Here is a 16084-nt window from a genome sequence, read left to right on the forward strand (position 1 = left end):
GGTCTACCCTATAGCTCAGTCCAGGTGTAGGAGTCGTCTCCCTGAGTCCTGCCTCGGTGGAGTCGCTGGTAGGCAGTTGGACTAACAATCCAAAGGTCGTCAGTTCGAATCCCGGGGTGGATGGAAGCTTTGGTGTTAAAAGAGGTTTGCGATTGATTGCCTAAACAATCAAGCCATCGGGACGCCTAGTTTTGAGTAGGAATCTTGCAATTGAGAGGGCCAAGATAATGCTGTAGAGCGAACAATTTATTTATTTTGATGCAATCGGTTGAAGAAGACGCTATCTGTATTTTTGCAGGAAATTGTGTTTTTTTTATTTCTTGGATATTCAAAACATAACTAGGTTTAGAAATTGGAAGTGCACTTATTCGATATTATAACAACCTTAGCTTAGATCATAGCTTTATAACTTTCCTATACTTAATTATATTCCTTTTTACAGCGTTTTGTTTCGTTTTTCCAACTGTACCAAATATCCGTTCTGCACCCGCAGTATGATGTCAAACTTGAACCGCAAATCCTCGTTCTTGAGTTTTGATTTGATGACAAAATTTTTCACCATATAGGCCACCATTATTTTCATGCTCATCATCGCGTACCGAATTCCAATGCATCCCCTCGCACCACCAGAAAAGGCCAAAAACGAAAACGGATTTCGGTCCTTGCTTCGTTCGGGCGAAAACCGTTCCGGGTTGAACTGGTCCGCGTCCTCGCCATAAATGTCCTTACGGCGATGCATGTTGAAAATATCGATCCCAAACATGTTTCCCTTCGGTATAAACAGTCCCGCAATCGTGGAATCAGTCACACTTTGGCGCAGAATCATCGGTCCAACCGGAAACAGCCGCAGTGTTTCCTTGATGACCATCTCCATGTACTCGAGCTGTTTCAGCGATTCCGGCGTAAACTCCGACTCGTCCGTCGGATAAACCCGCATCACCTCCTCGTAAACCTTTTGTTGCACCTCCGGATACATTCCCAGCGACAGCAGCGTAAAGGCCACCGAGTTGGAGGACGTGTCCGTTCCGGCACCGACCATCGTGAAGGAGTGATCCATTAGCTCCTTGTCGGTAAACTTGATCATTTTGTTGGTGTACAACTCGTCGACGAAAATCTTCGGCTTTCTGACATCTACGTCGTCTTTTGGTTCCGTCGACCGTGCGTCGTAACGGTGAGCCACCCCGTTGAGCAACTAAAAACGAAACTGAAATGTACTTGCGTCGTTTGAAAAGATATCACAACCGACTTACGAACTTAGCCCAATTGTCCAGGTACGCTCGCAGCGACTCTCTTTGCTTATAATCCTCTGTCCAGCGGTAGATAAAATCATTGTAGTGATGCACGTTCATCACACGCCTTGATATCAGATGGAAAAATCTGCAGTAATGTTTCCAAATTAGTTCAAAGTTTATATAGAGTTAAAAAAATAATATGAATTGTGCTGGCATTCGTAATTATAAGCGAGTTTTTTGCGAATGTGAAACAGGTCGTATCGAGGTGCTCCGAATTGGATGAAACATTCAGTGTTTGTTTGTACATACACGAGACGAACCCATCCTAAATATGACCCCTAAACGACAAAGGGAAGTGGGGTAAAACGGGTTTTGAAGTTTGAGGTCCAAAAAACATTAAAAATCCAACACTCTTAGTTGCATTCGAAAGGTCTTTTGAAGCCCTTTAAAAAGTGCCAGAAAAAAAGTGCCGTCTTTTTGGCCTACAGGACAAAAACTAACGTCAGACGGTGAACACGTGGCAGAGCAATCACTCATGTTTTGGCTCAGAAACATACTTTAAAGCAATAAAATTATACGTAACATGATGATTTTGTAATAATAATGCAATCGATGCTTCCCCACGTGTTCACCGTCTGATATGGAGCGTCGTAATTTTCAGCTAGCCGTCATAGCATATTAAGGACAATGCGTACATTTGAAGGGTGAATCGTTGATTCTGGAGACACCGGACGTCGATCCAATGCGCACCTTGGGGACAGAATGGACAACCCTAATTCCTTCTGGAATTTATTCCTTGGACCATCCCCTACACACCTGTCTTTATTCCGAGTGAATCCATGTTGTCCCCAGACCTGTAGGATTGATTGAACGAAAAGCACAAAAATCCCATAGTAATTTCCATGTAAATTTCAACTCGCTGGGGACAGGCCAATTCTCAACCAAATGGGCTGATATTTGGCATGAGAGTCCCTATGGGTATCCTCTACTAGGGGAACCTCGGTTTGCCTGATTCTGAGAACTTTTTTGTTTCGATGAAACACCCTAGTGCTCACACCAACCTCTGACTTTTTGTGTCGATTTACATGTATGTAACCCCTTTAAAAGCAGACAAACGTCAAAAACCAAACAAACCGACCGAGGGGTTAATGGATGCATAAATCATGTTCAATAAATAAATAAAAACTTTATTCAAACTTTTATGTAATTTCAAGGCACAATTGAAGAGTAATGAAAAGTAAGCACTGTAAACAAATTTGATAAACTTTTATTTTTATATTTCATCAAGAAAATAATATGCATTTGTGGTCCCCTTGTTATTTTTCGTTCAGCCCAGTTAGCGAGCAGCATTCGGTGACTGGGCTACGTTCTCAGCCCAGTAACAAAACAAGTACTGTAATTTGCAAAATGTACATTTTTGTGCATGTTTCTATTGTTAAATTTGTCAGGAACACAAATATGATGAAATTATCACCAGAAAATTTGATCTAAGGGGTCCCCCGAAAAATTTACAGCCAAAAAATTCACTAAAAGTAAAAGTGTCTATTTAATATGTTAAACTGCCTTACCCAAAGCGTTTTCAGTCTCAGATGGCAGTCCCAGATGTCCCCTACAAGCTGCAGGTCGAACCAAGTTGATATCTGGATGGAACACTTTTTTATTTGAGTTTGAAAATTTTGCTATTTTTTCACTAAAATGCCAATAACTCCCCTTAAATTTATCCAATTGGGATGCTTCTCTCTGCTTTTTTTAAAGCCCTTTTAGATGCATTTTGTATTTTGAAATTTAATTAAATTTTGCCTAAGTTATAGACTTTTAATTTTTTTTACGTTTTTGAACCTTCAAACTTTGTGTCCCGATTTGCCCCTCTTCCCGTTGACCTAGAGTGCTCACTTTTTGATCAAATGCTAGTTTTACATGTACAAACAACTCCTGAAAATTTCAGGCAGATTGATGAGGACCAATGATAAAAGAGCTTATTACGAGTATATTTGTTATCATTTTCTTACTTTAAACATCAAATTCGAGTTCTACGAACCCATTTTAGTCAAATTGGTTGATTGAATGTTAAATTTAAAAAATGCATTTTTTAAATATTTCATCATCGCCATTTTGACCGCCATCTTGGATTTAAAAAATCTAATTCACTTTAGAGTAGTTTAAGGATCATACTAAAGCTCAACAATCAGAAATAATACAATTCGATTTGATTTTCCGAGGTATTGATTATCCGAAGTGAAATTTAGCCAAGGTCTTCGGATAATTAAGTGTGGACTGTAATATTAAAAAAGTCCACTTTCAAAGTAGAATACATCCTTAATTCAGTAAAGATGGCAAAAGAATCTACTTGTTTTAGTATTTTGTAATAGTTGATTAGGGTATTGTAACCATTAGTGGACCCCCTAGTAGAACCGAAGCACATTTTTCACAAATTTTCAATATTTTAAGCACTTTTTCATAACCCTTTGTACAAAACAATGAAAACTGAAGTCTTTTGAACAATTTTGACTATTTGTTTCATCAATTTATTTGTTTTTGAGCAGAAAAATAGCCATTTGAAAAAAAAAAGTTTTTTTGCCTTGTTATGGACCCCCTTTTCCTATAGTGGACCCGGGTCCATAATCCGATTGTGGACTCGGGTCCACTATAGGCAAACTGTTATTTTTATACCAAATTTAACCGATATTTCATATTATGATGCATGGTGTAGGTCTAATGATAGATATAATGAATAAAAGATGGATTTTGCTCACTTTTTATCATAAACAAATATGTTTTGTTAACAAATTTGGCTTTAAACAAGAAGAAAACCTAACAGACATTCAAACACATTTATTTCCAAAAAAGACCAGAGAAAAGGTTTCAAGACCCACTGCAAACATAAAAATAATTTAAAAAAAGTTATTTTTATGCACATTTTTTCATATTAATTACATAAATGGTTGACCTAAACTAAACAATAGATTTGTTTACAGTTGCTGATAAAACTACGCATGTTTATTTAAAAAAATGTTTTGTTCTTGATTTATTAAAATAAAATATCATTTCAAACTGCAATTATGATGCTTCAGTTAAGAATAATTGACTATAGTTTTGATTAATTATAATTTTTACGGCTTCAGCATTTCTGGCACTTTTAACATGAAAAAAGCTATATTTATACTCATACTTGAACAAAATATGCGTTTAGGTTGATAACAACATGCATTTATTGTATGTTTAAGAAAAACTTTTGCTTAAATACAAAGTTTTCTTCATTTTTGAAGGGGGTCCACTTTTGGAAATGTTTGGATTTTCGTTGTCCTATATTAGACCCCCCTAATTCTTGCTACAAAATGAGCAGTTTTTCACTTTATTTTAGTAAAGTTCCTCAAACATACATTATTTCGACTTACGAAACTATTGGCACTACGCCCCCCGGGGCATGGCCTTCCTCTAACGTGGGATTTCTGCTCCAGCGCCTCTGACGAGACAGGAGAAACCGGGACCGACGTTTTACTTCACCATCCGATAGAAGCTCAGTGGATAAGGCGGGAATCGAACCCGCGTCTCATAGCATCATCGGGATCGGCAGCCGAAGCCGCTACCCCTGCGCCACGAGACCCCATTATTTCGACTTGCTAAAGTTAAATAATCAGTCAAAAATGATTGGATAGTTAATTCAATCATAAAATATAAATGCAGTTTTGTTGTGAAGATGCTAGTGGCCATGGCTGATTTCAGATGTCGAACTCAAAACACTTATTTTGGTGAAAAGGACAATTAAATATCAATCAAAATTGATTTAAATGATGCTGAACATGCCAAATAAAAGATTTGTAGACAACAACACGCTTGAAATTGTGATTTTATTGAAGTTTTCATCAAAAACCCTCCAGAGGGTCCACTATAGGAAAGGGGTCCACTAATGGATAACGTACCCTACACGTAGCAATACGTAATATTTCTTGGAATCACCACAAGTTCATTGCAAAATAAGTTTTTATGTAATTACAAATTATATGCCTCAGATGAAACCCAGACCCTTATTGACAACCGGTTGTCCGCTTCAATTAAACGATCCAGAGTTCAGTATCGTTGAACGCACCCGCGTTTGGTCAACAATATATTATACATTCTAATACCGCACGAGACAAATAATTTAAATTCCTATGTGCGTTCCAGTTTGCAAATTAAATCTCGTGCACAAATTGTTGTAAAATTGGATCTTACCGTTCAATACTCGAGCCAATTTCCTGGCACTCTTGAATCACCGAAGCATCGAACCCGAACGTGGTCAGCAACACAATCTCCAGGGAGCACGTGGTCACATCGGCATCGATGTCAATCGTTGTTCCATCCGGATGAGCCGCCAATCGATCTACCAGCTTTTGCGAAAATTGTTGGAAGATTGGGATGAAACTTTGCAGGATCTTCATGTTGAACGCCGGACTCAGCGCCTTCCGATGGCTCCTCCAAATGTCATCTATGGCCAAATAAAAAAGGTATCAATTAGATTTGAGAACAAGTTTTGAACACTTTAAATATTAAAATTCACATTTTGACGTTAGCAGTCCATATGGAAGTTCGAAAAACTTGTAGATGAACGGCTTGTCCATCCAGGCGGGATCGGTGAGGATTTGTTGGGCAATTTCCGGTTCCGTCGTACCGACCATAACCCGCGGACCCAGGTAGAACCTTGTCAACGGGTAATCGATGCTAGTTAACTTCCGAAGGTTCATGAACTTTTCATGGTCCGGTTTTCCGAAAAACAAAAGCCCATTTCCAAGCAAGGGATAGGCTGGATTCAGCAACGGCAAATGTTTAGCAAATGCATTCTTCTGCACTAGTTTCATAAACTGGAAAGCACCAAACACGACCATCCATATTCCTAGCACCACGATCCACATTTTGAAAATAAACGTCTGTTCCGGCACTGTAGAATCCACGTGTGTTCCCGCTCGCTCCGTGCTCCGATCTCGACTGGCTGCTCCAGGGTAAGTGATGTTGTGTTAAAAGAGACCCCTTGGTCAATTTGTTTGCTAAATACGATCGCTAGTCAACGTGTGTGCTCACGACAAATTACTACTATACCAGCCACCATCTGGAGCGCGATCTTAAAGCCAACCTGTCACTGAACTAGCGCGCTGTATGAGTGTTAAAAGGGACAAACAGTGCAGATTGATTGTTGGTTAACATTTTTCAATTTGATTGGAAATGTCCAAAAATGTTTACAAATTGTTATTATCTTTGTAGGGCGTTCAATTTTTCCGGGTTTCAAATTTCCCGGGAAACGGGAAAAATATTTTTTGAATCCCGGGATGTTCCGGGATATCGGAAAATTTTTGTAACAGTTATAAAATCTTTGACCCTTTTTATTATGTTTGTTATGTTTTTCAAGCTTAAAATCATAGAAGTTGCTCAATACTATTAATTGGTGATCATCTACACTTCTATCCAAACCATTTTTTTGTTTATGGGATGGACAACGAGGATGGACAAAAAAATAACGAGGGGACCACCGATGCATTATATTTTCCAGATGAAATATATAAATAAAAGTTACTCAAATTTATTTACAATGCTTACTTTTCATATTTCTTTAATTGTAACTTGAAATCAAACAAAAGTTTGAAAAAGTTGTTTTTTTATTTAATGAACATGATTTTTGCATCCATTAACCCCTCGGTCATTTTGGTTTGTTTTGTTTTTTTTTTTACGTTTGTCTGCTTTTTAACTGGGCTACGGCCCAGTTATCGAGCGCCCAGTTACCGAACAACTACTGTACTTGAAAAATGTCTTTTAAAGGTTTAAAAAAAAAAAACAAAAAAACTATGATACCAGTTCCTGTCAAATTTAAGATTTTACAAATTATCTTTAACTGATAACTGGGGGAAATCGGGTCTACAGTATGAATAGCTACAGGAGATTTTAGAACAATATATTTGGAAATTTTTGTACTAATTCTTTTAACCGAAATCAATAAAAAACCTAAACATTTTGCAAAAAAAATGGCTTAAACAGCTGTCTTAATTCGATAGATATGTCCAGATTTACCACGGATGCCGATGTTTGATGAAAAATAATTAATATTTTTTAAAGTTTAAAATAAAATGTATACATAAATAAATGTACTTAAATATAATATTATTTTGTTTGTTTTTTTTTTTCTATTTAGGCCGCTGAATTTTTTTTTCAAGGTCTATGTCGAACCACGGAGCGCGCGCGCTCCTGGGCACCGGGCATTTCCGCTTGACCGCGTTCGGGGAAATAGTATTTTATAAGAAAAAAATTGATGGCAATTTTTATCACATCAAACTACATATAATATTTCTTGAAAGGTTCGTATTGGCCTTGAATGATCACCTTCTTTTTTGGATTCACTCAGAACAGACGTAGCATTTTAGGGGGGAAAGGGTGTTGAAAGGTTTGGTACTATTAATTCAAATACAATGAATATTGTTACAGACTTTTTGTTCACCCAAAGTTAAAGAACGAGGGGATAATCCTCACGAAAAGAAACGTGAGGAAAGTGCTATTTTGCGAGAGTATAGTCCTCTCGCGTGTTCATTCGTTCATTGGAACAGTTCATCCTATTGAGTGGCTTATATGGACTAATGACCGCCACTTAGTCACCGAACCATGGTTGCCCATACGGCAAAGGCACGGTTCAATATGCCGAAGGACTTGGGTTCGAGTCTCGGTACCAGTACTTTTTTTTTGGTAGATGAACTTTTTTTAAAGATGAACCCATGAGTAAAGTACTCTCGGTAGTTTAGGGATTTATTCTCTCAGTCCGCACACAGTACCATTTTACTACCGAATCGTGCTCTTTATCCTCTCGTATGCCGATGTCCAGTTCTGGGTGTTATATATTCTCAAGCCAAATACTTTTTTTCTTATAGACATGATAATAATATTGCAATAGAAGTTTTGTTATTTTTTATGATTCAGAAAACATACCGTGCGATTTTCGTAGTACAGAACCCCGTTCACACTGATCATTTTATTCAAATTGCTAGTTTTGGATTTGGCAAAAAGTATAATCAACAAAAACTTTAAATAAAATTTGTACCAGCCTCATGTACAGTCATCCCACATATTCGGAACACCCACAAATTCGGAACACTTTTATGATAATTTGTCAATAGCATGCCAAAAGTAGCTTTTCTGTCGACCTTACTATTTTTAGAACCTTCATTTGGACATTATCTTGCTATTTCACTAGTTAAAGTAGGACTTTTTGAACAAAAAACTTCATTCCAAGACTATTTTGTCCAGAGCAGCAAAACACTGCCTCCAAATGGCCTGTTTCATAATTGTGGGATGTTATTGTGCCTCCCACAATTGTGGAACACCTGAATTTACCTGATATTTTCACAAAAAAAAGTTATCAAACCATGAATAAAACATCACTAAGCTTGAGTTTCATTCGTTTCAGTGTGTGAAGTCATTATTTGGTAATAAATATGTACTCCTGGAGAGATTCAAAGTTTGTTTACAATCGTAAGAAAAAAGTGTTCCGAATTTGTGGATTTCAAGGGTCAAAGTAATTCTTCAAAAACTTCATATAAAAGTTAAAATTGGCAGATGTTCGATACAGCATTCGAAAGATCGCAAGAAAAGCTTTCAAATGAAGGTAAAAGCGAATCATTAAGTTCAATTATCGATGTGCTATGATTTTTTGAACATTGGCCGATCTGGAAACCGTTTCGAATATGTGGGATGACTGTACCTATTTGTTCGATTTTTGGGTTCTTGAACACACAACAACTGGATTATCCGAAGGCCTCGGGAAAATTTCACTTCGGATAATCGAACTTCGGATAATCGAAACTTCGTATAATCGAGGCTTCGGATAATCGAGTCTGGACTGTAATTGGGTCCTAAAACTAAGCTGATATTAGTGTTCACAATGATAAAGCTTATTTTTCTAAGTACAATGACCCTTTGAACGACCGCAAAGGATTTAAAATGGATTTTTAATTCCATTTTTAAAAATTCACTTCCCGGCTTTTCTTGGCAGAAAAGCTCCTACTTGACAGCTCGTTCCAAGGGGACCATAGTTGATCCATCGAAAAAATGTTGTCTTGTCAATAACTTTTTTTTTGCATAAAAATTAAATAAAAAAACGTTATCAGAAATGGTTGTTAATCGTGTTTCTTACCGTTGTTCATAAAAATTGACAAAGGGCTTTACTACCCAATTTACAACATTTAAAAAGCTGTTTGTTCGGTAAAATTGAGAGAGAAAATAACTGTTAGTCATGGGAAAAGGGTTTAGCGAAAATGAAGATTAGGGAATATGAAAATTCGGGAAAATTTAAATTAAAATAAACGGCAATTGGCGTAAGTGTCACTTTGGGGAAATGGCATTCGGGGAAATGGCCGATTAGGGGAAATGGCTTTCGGGGATATAGCCGATAAGGGGAAATGATATTCGGGGAAATGGCATTGGGGGATGTGGCTGATTCGGGGATGTGGCCAATCAGGGGAAATGATTTTCGGGGAAATGGCATTCGGGCAAATGAGCTAGACCCAGCAAGAGAATGTAAAAATAAAGGTGCCTAAAAATAGTAGGCTCACAAAAAGGTTCCGAATATGTGAGATGACCGTAAAGTATTGAGTGATTTTGTTACGCGTTGTTTGTTACTCGCATTTCGGAAAAATATTCGAAAAAGGCAATTGTTCATTCAAGCTTAGCGCGAATTTTTTGTTGTATGAAACATTGTTCCTGACATCCACATCTAATATTCTAGGGGTGAGCACCGAAGTTTTTACCACTTTTCATTTTTTTTTTGACAGGTTACTGTATAGTTCATTTCATAAAAAAAACCTTCAAGATTTGCAAAGAAAAAGGATGGAGATAGAAAAGCTTAAACCTAAATCCACAGTATGTTTTGTCTATTGACGTCCAAAAATTTCGCTGCACAAGACAGCTTATCCGTTGTAGATGTACTCCATCATCAGCTCACTGAGAGCTTGAAATTGTTCTGCCTTGTTTCGGCAGGCACGAAAGCGCGTGAGCATCTCTTCGGCAAGAGCGAAAAAATCGGGAAGCGTGAAGAGATCTTACCGGTACCATCAGCTTGTCCCGGGCGAGAAACGTCCCCATAAGCGGCTACTCTAGCGTTCGAACCTCCCCAACCGGGAGGGATCGCTGGATTCGTCGCTGGAACCGTTCCGCCGCCAGCTGCTGCAGCGGTCGAGCTCAAAGTCTTCGGAGGTTGACAGAACGCTGGCGCCTTCTTCTTGTTGTCCTGCTCCTCAAGGTACTTTTTCAGCCGCGGTAATTCGCTGTGTAGTTTCCACCACACCTCGCGCACTTGACGCGCTTCTTGGCGTGTTCCCCCAGCTGGTCTTTCCGCGGAAGGCTGCACCTTTCGGTGAAGTGGGTCTCACCGCACTTTACACATCGGGGTTGAAGATTACAGTTTCTGGAATCGCGTTACTGACAGCGGTGGAATCGAGCTGCGTCGGCCGGATTCTTCGTGTAGAATCGCCCCGTCACAAAGAAGCCGTCCAGTGCTTTGATCCGGCGTAGGTTCTGGATTTGACGGATCCACGATCGAAGTACAGGAGGTACAAGGTGTACGTACGTTTCTCGAGGCTTTAACTTGACGCCCGTCAGGATTTCTTCCAGTTGAAATTATTCATTTTATAAAGTTTCGACCAACATACCACTGCACGTGCGATTATTGTTCCAGGGGATCGTTTGGACGAAGTGTGAGTGCCCTTTTTGTACTAGGCGGACCCAATAGATTACGGCACAATACTAAGGATTTGTCATCAGCTTATCCGGCTCGCGAGATCTCGTTTGCAAGCTACAATTATATCGCGCTAATAAGAGTGCCACCAGTTGAACCCGAATGAGCCTCTTATACGGCTCGCGCTAACACTTGACGACAGTGATGCCTTTGAAGAATCTGATCTCAAACTCCCAGAATAAATTTGTTTTAAGCTTATTAAGCTGTTTACAACGCCAAAGGATTTCAGTTACAAACTAACTTTGCGCGAACCTGAAAATTTTCCACTGATGCTAATTCAACTCAAGAGCAGATCTCGACTTCAAAATCCAAGAATAGTAAATAATGCTTCATTCATAAACAGAGTGGATGCTTCGAGCCTCATGCAAAATGCAAATTACAACCGGAAAGTGCGACACCGAGCAGCAGCGTGTTGAAGTGTTTTGCAGCGCTCGGCTAATATACTTTCGTTACAATTGTGACATGTTAAGGTTGAGATCAGCGAGTTCAAAGTTGTCGGTAATTGAGCTGTTTTGTGAGCCGTTTTAATTGAATTGATGCTGCTCGTTCGTCATTACCGCCACGAGGGGAGGAGGAGAAGGAGGACGCATCAGCTTGTCAAGATCGAAGGCGGTAGCGCATCACTCGATGACACCAGGAAACGACTCAACGGATCTAGCTAGTGACGTCAAATGTTGTGTTTTTATATCTTTTTTAACATAAATTTCAAATTGGTTGTTTTATGCGTACAAACTTCAAAAGAGGTACCCAAGGCTTGCAATAAACCTGATTTATCCAGTTTTTTTTACATTAATTTTTATGCCTACTGATTCTTATTTATTTCTGATTTGCATGGCTTTCAACATTATACAGAACTTAAGACTCTTCTTAGTTCATGACGCAAGTATCTGGCAATTAAAAGGCTTATGGCTTAAATGACATGAACAACTTCTTAAAATTGGAGCCTTTTTTCCCAACATCTTATTGACTTGAGAATTTTAAAATGTATTCTGTTGCTAGAAAACTTAACTATGTTATTATATTTTTAATAAATAATTAAACAAAACCAAAAACAAATATTTTTGAAACAAAACATTGAATAAAATGTTTAACAAAAAAAAAAATGTAGAATTTTTATGAAATTAAATTCAAATTTCACCTTTACGGATCTGCAAGCATCTGTTCAATTTTAAAATTCAACTTCTATTTAAAATTCATTTTTTTTACAAAAAAAACCAAAAACAAAAACTAACTTAATCCACCTATGTGGTTGAAGCCTTCCTCACAACAATGGCTGTACACAAGTTTCATCTATTTTTTAGATCCGGCTTCCAAAAAGTACATCGATATCACTTAAGTGGCCATATATCGAGACAGGGTTGCCAGATCTTCAATGTTTTGGACTCGTTGGAAAGGTCTTTTGATAACCTAACCAACAATGGGTCGGATGGTGGATCCAGACATAGTTTACATACATTTAAGTGAGATCGGGCTTCAAAAAAGTACACAGAAAAAAAAATCATGGTAATATTACATCTGGGAAGGGGTACATCTTTTATGTCAGAAAAAAGGTGTAATTTTACCTCTGGAAATGTGTAATTTTACCACTTTTCTGGTGTAATGTCACTTTTTCAGTCTAAATTGAGGTAAAATTACATCATAAAAGAGGTAATATTCAACCTTCCAAAATTACAGCTTCCAAATTTACATTATTTTTTTCTGTGTACATCAATATCACTTAAGAGGCAATATCTCGAGACAGGGTTGCCAGATCTTCAATGTTTTGGACTCGTTGGAAAGGTCTTTCGATAACCTAACAAACGATGGGTCGGATAATGGACCCGGACATAGTTAACATACAGTTAAGTGATATCCGGCTTCAAAAAAGTACATCAATATCACTTAAGTGGCCATATCTCAAGACAGGGTTGCCAGATCTTCAATGTTTTGGACTCGTTGGAAAGGTATTTTGATAACCTAACCAACAATGGGTCGGATGGTGGATCCGGACATAGTTTACATACATTTAAGTGAGATCCGGCTTCAAAAAAGTACATCAATATCACTTAAGGGGCCATATCTCGAGACAGGGTTGCCAGATCTTCAATATTTTAGACTCGTTGGAAAGGTCTTTCGATAACCTAACCAACGATGGGTCGGATGATGGACCCGGACATAGTTTACAAACATTTAAGTGAGATCCGGCTTCAAAAAAGTATATCAATATCACTTAAGTGGCCATATCTCGAGACAGGGTTGCCAGATCTTCAATGTTTTGGACTCGTTGGAAAGGTCTTTTGATAACCTAACCAACGATGGGTCGGATAATGGACCCGAACATAGTTAACATACAGTTAAGTGAGATCCAAATATATGTGAAAACACATTTTTATACATAACTTTTGAACTACTTATCTAAACTTCAATCTGTATAAAACTCGATCTATGGGACCCTAAACCAAGTCGAATGCAACAAGTTCGGGTTTAATCGGTTCAGCCAGTGCCGAGAAACATGAGCTAGTTTGTTGGTCACATACATACATACATACACACACACACACACACACACACACACACACACACACACACACACACATACACACACACAGACATTTGTTCAATTTTCGATTCTGAGTCGATAGGTATACATGAAGGTGGGTCTACGACGTTTTTATACGAAGTTCATTTTTAGAGCAGGATTATAGCCTTACCTCAGTGAGGAAGGCAAAACACGCATACACAAGGCACTTGAAACACACGTGCACAATGACAAATACACTAACACACACACTTCTTCCAAACTCATACCCGTCTGGGATATGACAATAAAAATTGCAATTTTTTTTCAAGATTGTTAACCATAGAATTAGCGAGGCTCAGTAACGATAACAATAGTTCTATTGTTATCATCGATACGATAACGATAATCTATCGTTATTTCGATAATTCTATATCGGCGATAATCTTATCGACGATGATGGACGATAACTCATTTAAAAAAAACTCATTTTTAAAATCTTTCTAAAATTTACTTAATTCAACCAATTCATGTTATATTTCCAAAGCATTCACTAAGAATATATTTTTTCAAAATGTAGTAAGTTTCAAAGTATAAATCGAGAGTTCTTTTAATAGGTCCTGTAAACATATAGAGCACAATAGCTTATAAGACTTTTAAAAAAACTCTAGAAATACTCAAAAATGTTCACAAAGATTGCCATATTTTTTCGAAAGCAATTCGTAACATGGATATCAAACGAAGCGAAATTTTGCATACTTTTCTTTGTTATTAATGTTTTTTTTTAATACTGAAACTTTTTCAAAATACCGTATTTTTCGAAAAAACGAAGCGATATTCGGTATATATTTTCACTCTATTTAGTAAATAAACATAAACTTTCACGAAATACCGTATTTTTTTCGAAAATACTCAAAAATTCATGCCGGGTTCTGACTGAGTATTGGGGGGTAAATGGGAGGGCAAAAAAAATGGGAGAGTGGGTGGCATGAGGTCCCGTGCCCCCACCCCTATGTCGGCGCCCTTGATATGAATGTATGTATGTATAATGCATGCAAATTTTGCTTCGTTTCAAACCCATTTTGCATATTTCGAAAACTTGAGAATTTTTAAAAAATGTGGTATTTTGTGAAAGTTTATGTTTTTTACAAAAATAAACCCTAATAGAGTGAAAATACATACAAAATTTCGCTTCGTTTGGCCTATATTGCAAATTTTGAAAATTTGAGTTTTTTGGAAAAAAAGCGGTATTTTGAAAAAGGTTTAGCATTTAGGAAAAATATTTTTATAACAAGAAAAATTGTACAAAATTGTGCTCGAAAATTTTAGTATTTTCAAAAAATACTCTAATAAAGTGAATAAGCATATAAAATTTCGCTCCGCTTGATGCCCATATTGCAAATTAAGAGAATTTTAGAACAGAAGTAAACTAATTGAGTAAGGTCAGCATACTAGTTTGTCACGCAACACTACCGGACGACATTGAAGTGTCCTTTAGGAAAGTGTTAATAGACACCAAATTTGTGTTACAAGGTTATAAACTCTAGAAATAATAAACATGCTCGCGCGTCAAAGGTCAAGTAGACAACTCGTCGCCGTCGTGCTAACTTGTCGTACGTGCATTTTGGGCCAAATTGAGTTAAGAACGCCACTTTGTGTGGAACTCACAATGCTTCACCTTTTGACCATCATAGATCCCTAAAATTCGATTTCAATCCTGAGATATTCAACGAAATCCGAAAAAAACTCTGTGCATTTTTGTCACTATACATATGATCTTGTCGTGCTATCTTGTCACTCTCTGAAAATTTATGTAAGTGCGACAATTGGCCAAAGGGATTTCAGGTCAGAACGCGTTTGACGTACGTACAAGATAGACTACCGTGAACATTTGTTATTATAACTCGGGACTCCAGCAACCAACTTCAACCAAACTTCGGGACAATGCAAATAATTGTCAACCAAACATGTTTGTTATGGTTAACATTGTTTGCTTTCATTTTTGTTTATTCAAGGTCAAACAATAAACGCGTTTTTCTCGTCGAAATGGCGGAATTAGCACTGGAATTAGCTTACCCAAATTGACAAGTGTTTAGGTTATCTCGGAATCCTTAACTATAAAACTTGACATAATGCGAATTGAAAATTAATCATTGAGATAAAAAAGCGATTCATATTTAGTTTTTTTTTTTCTTCTTAGAAACACAATGATGAGGTCAAATCTTGAAGAATAAAAATATCTTAAATATCCGATGACATTAGTGCTAAACAGAAGGAAGGAACCTTGACCCAAATCTTAAATTCGCTGCTATTGCGTTTCAAAGAAAATCTTAAAAACTAATGATATAAAAATAGAATCGAATGTAATCAAAAAAGGAGGAAAACTAATGAGGAACGTTTCCAGCTACTACCCACTTGGCCATCACCAATCACCGATAGTATTGATAACAATCAAGTCCATGCTGTCGGGATTAACACCACGCCATTACAAGTGTGCTTTCCTCGACCTTGGGCGGAATAACCCCTTTCTAAACCACCACCCACTACCATTCATGGGGGTGGTATGTTGGATCAATCGAAAGTAAAAGCGAAAAGAATAACGAGCGTCGC

General features: G+C 37.6%; 1 protein-coding gene across 1 annotated transcript; it reads right to left on the bottom strand.

Annotated features, from left to right (window-relative positions):
- Positions 1-287: 287 nt before the first annotated feature.
- LOC6039383 (cytochrome P450 4g15) lies at positions 288-6297 on the bottom strand. The gene is made up of 4 exons (XM_038265481.1): positions 5770-6297; positions 5445-5697; positions 1251-1377; positions 288-1192 (listed from the first exon to the last, which is right to left on the bottom strand). The coding sequence occupies exons 1-4, from the start codon at positions 6119-6121 to the stop codon at positions 437-439; spliced, it is 1488 nt and encodes a 495-aa protein (XP_038121409.1). The 5' UTR covers positions 6122-6297; the 3' UTR covers positions 288-436.
- Between the last annotated feature and the right edge of the window lie 9787 nt (positions 6298-16084).

This window comes from Culex quinquefasciatus, chromosome 3 (genome assembly GCF_015732765.1).
Source record: "Culex quinquefasciatus strain JHB chromosome 3, VPISU_Cqui_1.0_pri_paternal, whole genome shotgun sequence".
Classification (NCBI taxonomy): Eukaryota; Metazoa; Arthropoda; class Insecta; order Diptera; family Culicidae; genus Culex; species Culex quinquefasciatus.